The sequence below is a fragment of the Lates calcarifer genome, unplaced genomic scaffold, assembly GCF_001640805.2.
Source record: "Lates calcarifer isolate ASB-BC8 unplaced genomic scaffold, TLL_Latcal_v3 _unitig_5238_quiver_1706, whole genome shotgun sequence".
Taxonomy (NCBI): Eukaryota; Metazoa; Chordata; class Actinopteri; family Centropomidae; genus Lates; species Lates calcarifer.
The window spans coordinates 7,669-15,384 of record NW_026117387.1 but is presented as its reverse complement, the minus strand read 5'-3'; the positions used below and the strand labels follow the sequence as shown (position 1 = coordinate 15,384).

General features: G+C 39.3%; 1 protein-coding gene and 1 pseudogene across 1 annotated transcript; both read left to right on the top strand.

The window, feature by feature from the left end:
* The first annotated feature begins 285 nt into the window (after positions 1-285).
* Positions 286-3,027, top strand: LOC108874133 (sterile alpha motif domain-containing protein 9-like; annotated as a pseudogene).
* A 648-nt stretch (positions 3,028-3,675) lies between these two features.
* On the top strand, positions 3,676-7,282 carry LOC108874132 (nacht, lrr and pyd domains-containing protein 1b-like). The gene is made up of 7 exons (XM_018662542.2): positions 3,676-3,693; positions 3,820-4,028; positions 4,445-4,701; positions 4,859-4,987; positions 5,374-5,515; positions 5,667-5,702; positions 5,880-7,282. Exons 2-7 carry the CDS (start codon positions 3,926-3,928, stop codon positions 6,146-6,148), a joined length of 936 nt encoding a protein of 311 aa, XP_018518058.1. The 5' UTR covers positions 3,676-3,693; positions 3,820-3,925; the 3' UTR covers positions 6,149-7,282.
* Positions 7,283-7,716: the final 434 nt, after the last annotated feature.

Sequence of the window (7,716 nt, the reverse complement as noted above, 5' to 3'; positions counted from 1 at the left end):
TTTGACTTTCAGATTCACATGAATGTGACATGCATTAAAATTAGATTTGTGTGCTTCTCACAGCTATCGATCCTTTTTTTCAGTTGGTGTCTCAAGGTTAAGAGATTAGAGAGTGCATTATGTCAGGCTAGCTGCTACATATATGTTGGGTATTTTATTTTTTGCATCATGTTTAAATAACTGGTCTGTTTTGTCTTAAAATCACAATCTACAGAGGTTCTGCCAGTTTCTAATTTTTTTTTTTTTTTTTTTTTTTCATTCATTCATTTACAGTAAACTGAAAGTCCGGGATGGCAAATGGACCAGGCTTGGCCCTCGCTGGAGGTGGGGAAATTTATGTTGGGAGTGAAATCAGAGATTCCCTGACACTTTTGGATGTTCTTTATGCAAATCAGTTTGAAAGAGAGACTTTTGGTCCAATAGTTTTTGAGCAGACGGAGGAAAACTTTTATAGAGGGGCCCCACCAAAATGGTTGAACTTTCATATTGGTCAACAAGCAAAGTCAAACAGCGCCCAAACACCTCTTGTTAAACGAGATGGATATGATACACTTGTGCAAGAAATTTTCCAAAAAAGAAAATATCCTGGAATATCCACTGTTAAACTATTCCACCAGCCACGATGTGGAGGAACCACATTGGCCATGCAGGTGTTGTGGGACTTGAGGAAAAGGTTCAGGTGTGCTGTTTTAACAGGTTCAACCTCAGACATCACAAATGTTGCAAAGGAGGTGGTCCACCTCTTCACAGCAGGGAGTCGAGGCCACCAGAACACTGTGCTGCTGTTACTGAATGATGAGGAGATTCTGGAAAATCTGCAAGACAGCATTATGATGACGATGGCTGAACAGGAAATAGATACCCCTATGCCTGTGGTGATTTTACTCAGCTGTGTTAGAAAAGAAGCAGTTTCTACAGAGTGACCATGTTGTCCTAGAAAGAGCACTCTCTGAAACAGAGAAGCAAAAAATTTAATGAGAAAAAGGAAGAGCTCAGTAGTAGGTACAGTGATAAATACCAGGAATTCCATGGCTTTAAACATAATACAAACTAATTTCTCTCAAGCCTACGTCAGACAAGCATGCATGGTATTCTCCGAAGTTCGAAGAGCAAACAGACCATTGAAGAATCAGCTTGCTTGCCTTCTTATCCCTGCTGAGTGCCTATGTACCAGATTCATATCTCCTGGAGTCTCAGTGCCTGGACTTCTTCAAACATGATGACTCCATCCATGGACACCTTTCTCTGGAGGACAGAATGCAGCCCTTCAGTCATCTAATCATCACCTACCAACAAGATAAAACATCTGAGAGAAGAGTCCGCATGGCTCACCCTATGATAGCACAGTGTTGTACTGAAACTGATGGCTGAGGCAGGTGTGACCAGAAGTGACACAGCAAGAAACCTCTTGACCCGTTTTTGCAGGGCTGAGTTTCCCTCCATATTTGCTTGGTTTTGTCAAATACATGTTGACCAAAAGAGAAATGAAAACAGAGGAGAATCCAATCGATAACACAGAGATTAAAGAGGACAGAGAAAGGTTTTCTAGACTGATTCTAGATATTCAAGACACAGAGGACAGTGTTGAGAGTGCATCAGTTTTAAAGTTGGCATCAAATAAATTTGAGCAAAATCCATTTTTTCCTCAAGCACTTGCTCGTGTTTATTACCTAGAACTGAAAGACTACAGTAAGGCTGAAATATGGGCAAAAAAAGCAAAAGAAAGAGATTCCCACAATTCACATATTGCTGATACACTGGGCCAAGTCCATAAGAACCATCTGAAGAGCAAAAAAGAGTCTTCTGACAATCAAACAGAAATTTTGCAACTTGCGAAAAAGGCTATTGAAGCTTTTAAAGATGAAGAACGGCTTGCTGAAAATGACATCGAAGGTGGGACAAAAGTCAGGACCAAAGTCTCACGTGTTTTTTAACACCAGAGGGCAGCTTGGTTACCTGCAGGTTTGCAGTATTCTGTATGACCTTCTTGTCAGTCAGAATAAAACCTGGAGAAGAGTTCTCACAAAGGATGTGTCCATGGACTCTGTCCTGGAATCACTCGGAGACAACAAACTCCTCCGATTTCATGATCTTATAAAGAGCCTCAGAGATGAGGTTGAAAGAAAATGTGCATTTCTTGACAAATATCTGGCGTACTCAAAGCCTTACATGAAGAAAGATGATGACCAATACATCTCTGGGGTCACCTCAGATTGCTACCGGAAGTATGTTGGAGACACGACACCCTCACACATGAAAGAAAAATGTGCTGATTTCATCCATAAACTCAAACAAAATCTCGCTGACAGCTCTGCTAGAGTCGTCTCATGTCTTGACAGAGAATGCACTAAGTCAGTGCTTAAAGAAATAACTACATGGTGGGAAGAAATCTATACAAGTAAAGATTCTTTAACAGCTCTGGTGAACTACATTCTTGCTCACATTATGCTGTCAAATGTAGGAGTAAATTTCCCCCCCAAACACAAATATTTAACTACATTCAGAAAACAAATGCCCCTGAGCCCAACAGAAGAACCTGTGTTCCACATGTTAGGCCTTCTCTTAAACTGGCCTGCAGACAGTGAAGACAAAAGTGTCCTTGACCTCAGTCAGTTAGTCCGGTATATGCACTTCTCTTACGAACATGCATATAAGACGTACTTTCGATCAAGGTACCTTCACCCACTGTTTTTCATTGGAAAAGGTCGAGGTCTGAGCAGAATTGTTCACAGAGAAGTCCTGGAGAGATTATTTCTTGGGCAAAACAAGGGAGCAAAACGAGATTTGAGCAACTGGAACCATGAGAAGATTTTCCTAAATCCCATGGTTCAAGAGCACCTTCTCAGAGTTGAAGGGGTGGTACGAAACTACAGCGTATTTGCAGCTATTGGAGACAATGAGATTGAGGTGGATGCGAACCTGAGAAACAGCCTCTGGAGGCCACGCCAAGTTTCCTTTTATCTTGGATTTACCATCAGAGGTCCTGTGGCCTTTGGCATCCGGACCAAAAACTGCAGAAAAGGGTAAGTTGATAACATACTAAAATGTTAGCATAATTGAATATCTACCTGTCAGAAATTTTGGAACATGTTCCATTAGGATATTGTCCAAAGCAAGAGACAACTGTAAAAATCCCTATTTGAACTTGAAACCCTGGTCTCAGCGCTATGATAAAGGCAGAGTTACACACCTAGTTGTATCAGTATGGTCCGATAATGTCCGATAATGGAGCTCTCACCATTATTGGACTGCCATAGAGACTAATCCCATTGGGTATTGGTGGGTCGTAAAAAAATCCACAAAGTTTATCCCAGAGGATGATCCCAGGAATTTGTTTTTGGAGCGACATCTTGCTGTTGATTTTTTAAAATGTATTTTTTAATTGTTTAGATGCCACTAAAGGCATGTACAGTGAGACAGAAATGTGTTTTTTGTTGTTTGGGTGTTCCCCTTTAACTTTACCATTGTTCTTTAAAAAGGGCCCTCTGGAAGGTTGAAGCTTGGACCTTGGGGCAGAGAAACAGTAAGCTTTTTGTTCTTACATTTTGTTGTATTTTATCATAATTTTGAAAATTGGCAGATCCACCAATTGTAGCTGCTGATTTAAAAAATGTTGTCTTCCAAAACAGGACTCCAGTGATTGGACTACTGTGAAACCAGAGGTCAACGGCTGCATGAGGTTCATACCTATAGGTAAAGATTATATCTTAAGTAATAAATGCAGTTTGTGCCCCAAAAAACAAAGCATTTTGCATTGATTCAAGGTTGCTCATGCATGTTCCTTAATACAGTAATTTGTTTTCTCTTTCACAAAATTAGCATCCAGTCTGAAGCGGGTCAGTATGAATGCAGTGTGTCTGCCCTGCGCTGGGTTTGTAATAAAAAGGTCAGCTTCCATTACCAGTTTCGCTCATGGGAGGAACACATGGCGGAACCTGCATGCATTGATTACATGCCAGCAGGACCCCTACTGGACATCACAGTCACAGATGGGAAACTGGAGGAGGTGCATCTACCACACTGGATAGGTGAGTGGACATACAGTATAATCACAATTGTTTAATTATGTGTGTGAATAAATGAAGAAATGCCATTCTCCTTTCTAAGATGTATATATTTTATTCCACCCCAGTGGCGACAGCCACAGCTAGAGTCACAGTATCTCGTTGTCTGTCCCATTCTCATCAGTATGATTTCTCATAGATGCCTTGTCAGTTAAATTTGGCGCAAATGTTCACTAGGACTCAAGGATGAACTTATTAGAATTTGATTGTTAAAGGTCAAAGCCAAGGTCATTGTGACCTCACAAAATATCCATTAATTATGAAAAAATTAACATGTACAACCATCATCATCATACAACCTTAAGGCAGTAAATCTAGTTTTGCTCTGTTTTTTATTGATTGATCTTTTATTGTTTGTTTGTTTGTTTGTCTTTGTGCAGACCACAGCTCCAAAATTTCAGACTTGTTTTCAATCCTACACGTGGACACCTGTGGCAATTTTGTGGAACAAGTGTCGGAGGTGACATCCTCCCACATCAAGTTACTCCAGCCAACTTTCTCTCCACGGGGGGTTATGATCCGGAAAAAACTGGGCATCTCCGTGAAGGTTTTCTATGATGTCTTAATATACAAGACAAAAAAGGAATTCCTCACATTGCATGTTTACCTGGTCCCACCTGATCGTGATGTGAAACAGGTTCATGTTTTATTTTTCTCTGTGATTAATACAAACCATTGCAAGATGCACCTGAAAATCTTTTGTATAGAAACACCAAACACATTATGATTGTACTTCAAAAACAGATGTCAGTGTTGGCTGCTGTAATTTTAAGGATTGTAATTTTTTTTCCCAGAAAGTGGAGAGAAATGAGACGTCCTATGGATCAATAATGATCCCAAAACCAAACCCAGACAAATCTCTTGAGATGCTGGATCATTTCTTCCTCACAACAGACATGGACACTGCTGAAATTCAGCCTGATGTAAGGTTTAATAGTTTAATTTATGGAGCTCAGTCTTAGCAAATGTCACATGAATATCAGGTTCTATACTAGTTTGAGCCATTTTTCCCCACTGACAGCAACATTCTCTCAGAAAATTTGGACAATTAACTGTTATCTGGCAATTTGGCAGACTAGGACAAGTGCCCATTGAGTGATGTTAAATACTAAGACATATTAATCAGAAGAGTCTTGCTACATTGACATCACTTGGAAAATGATTTATCCAGTACTTTAAAGCTTCACGTTGTTTTAGTGTTGGGACCTGTCTTTCTTATCTTTCTGCTCTTGAAAAAGCATTGATTATTACAATTCAAATTTACCATAATAGAAAAACATCTAAAGTCCACACAATATTTCCTCCACAGAAATTAAAGCTAAGATATGAGAGGAGAAATTTCTTTGAGGTCTTCATCAGAAATGCAGACAGTGACTTCAGTCTAAAGCTTCAGAGTAAGCAAAATAAAAATAATGAACATGACACTGTCTGGACCTGCACTATTCGACAAGGTCAGTGTGTGTCTTTTTTACTATTTTCTTTTTTTCTTTATTCTGTTTAGCTACACATATACTGTCTTGTGACTTCTCTTGTGCAAAAAATCCCCCAAACATATCCTATATCCAGTAGTTAATCAGCACTGTAATCTGCATTCTGTTTCAGGAGACTACCAAAATCAAAGCACTGATCACAAGGACGGTAAGAAAAGACATTACTGGATTAAAAGACACAATATGCACACCCATAATAATTCTAAACACTGCTCTGCTTGAACATTTTCAGTTCCTTGTGTTAGAAATTTTAACTTTAACCAAAACAACTTCTCATATTCACTTGTGTTTTTTCCATTGTTTTTATGTTGATTGATTGCCTCAGGGCAGCATTTCATTGATCGCCATCGCACAGCTCTGATTCAGAGAGTGAACGATACAGGGCCCATCCTGGACGAGCTCATGGATTGGGGACTAATCTCAAGTGAGAACTACGAATCTGTGAGAGCCTTAAAAACCACACAGGACCAGATGCGTGCCATTCTGAAACCTGTGAGCGCTGCCAGCACAAGAGGCAAAGATGCCTTCTATAAAATCCTGAAAGGGATGAAGCATCTGAGGCCTCTCATCTCTGAGCTTGAGGGATCTGGATAAACCATGGATAAAGACATGGAGCTTTGCATTCTAAGTCGATATTTGTTGCTTAGATGACAGAAAACAGTGTCAAATTTACTGACCACACATTGACTTTACTGACAATTCATTGACTTATAAAGAACGTGGACTCTTGTGGCCCAAACCACCTCTGAATGTGACTTGAGTGATCACATTTCAAATGGTTCCTCAATGCTTCTTTGGTGCATGTACACATGTACCCAGAGCTGTCTACCTGTGATCGAATCACCTGACACGCATGCTAGAGCCAAGTCTGAACAGGGCCTTATAAGCCTTATAAGCACTACACTGAGATGATTGGACGTAAACACTGTTTTGTGGATGTATTCATCTCTGCTATAAAAGGAAATGCTGTATATCAGCCAGCTCAAATGAAAAGTGTCTTTGTGACTTAAAGGAAATTAAGTACCCAAAACTACACCGCATGTTTTTTTGTATTTTATTTATGGATTTATGAAATGTATCAAAATGCAAAATGTTTTAAGTGTACTAAATTCTGAGCAGCATACAACATACATTTTTGTATCTTTCATTGTATTGGTTGGTTGTTGGTTGTATTGTATTGTTCTTTATTCCATGTAAATATTAAATGTTTTGCATTAAGCAACATGAGTAAGGCAGAGCCACGGGAATTGTAAATGCATTTTTTAAAACACAGATTTTGTTGTTTAAATGTTGTTTAAATGATATAGCTCAGTTTTAAAGCTTTTAAGATTAGATGTATCTTCTTCGAAAAGTGCTTGACCAAAGACTAAAGAAGTTTTATTTACGTTTTTTGTTTTATTTGTACAGTCAAGAAACACCAACAGGTACCCTTCAGCTAAATGGTTGGACCAGATCATGTTGTGACATGATTTATACAAGTGCACTGAGAGATTTAATATGAAAGAGTCTTATTCTCTGTCATTATTTTTTCTACATTCCTTATATATATCATTTTATCTTCTTTTTTTTTTACCTTTATTAATGTCAAGACAAAGTTAGAGTAAGAAGAATGGGAACATACACATACACACATACATATGTCTTAATTATTTTCAGCTTGCCCCAGCTGGTAATAGTTAAATATTTGTTTTATTTTAGCAATAATAAATTACACAAATTAAAGACAAATATGTGTTTTTGCATTTGTTACATTTCCGCATATAACATGAGAGCTTTAATACTTGGCATGGGCATTGTGACTATCCCTCCACCTGAGTTCTGGGTGTTTTTCTGTGTTGCAGGTGCTGATTGGACGGTCTACGGTGCATGAGCAATGTACTTGTTTTTTCTGCTGCAGTTGGCTCGCGCGTGTCGTCATTGTCACGTCGTGTGTCGTCATTGGCTAGACATGCTGGGAGGAGCCAGAGAGGCGGAGAAACGAAGTCGGGAAAACAGTTTAAATGCAGTGGTTGAAGTGTTGCTTCGGTTTGTCAGTGCTGTGCGTAGATGCTAAAACAAGCTTTGGAGCTGGTGTTTGTGTAGTGCCAATGAGGATGGATGTGGAATACACCTGCAGCGCGGAGGTAAGGCTAAGGAGCGAACTAGCGTTAGTATTTGCGTTA

What these genes read in the sequence shown, in the direction of transcription:
- LOC108874132 (XM_018662542.2), top strand. Translation starts at nt 3,926, where the DNA reads ATGGCGGAACCTGCATGCATTGATTACATGCCAGCAGGACCCCTACTG. An exon ending in GACCTGCACTATTCGACAAG is followed by an intron (nt 5,516 to 5,666) that starts GTCAGTGTGTGT and finishes ATTCTGTTTCAG; the next exon opens with GAGACTACCAAAATCAAAGC. An exon ending in AAGCACTGATCACAAGGACG is followed by an intron (nt 5,703 to 5,879) that starts GTAAGAAAAGAC and finishes TGATTGCCTCAG; the next exon opens with GGCAGCATTTCATTGATCGC.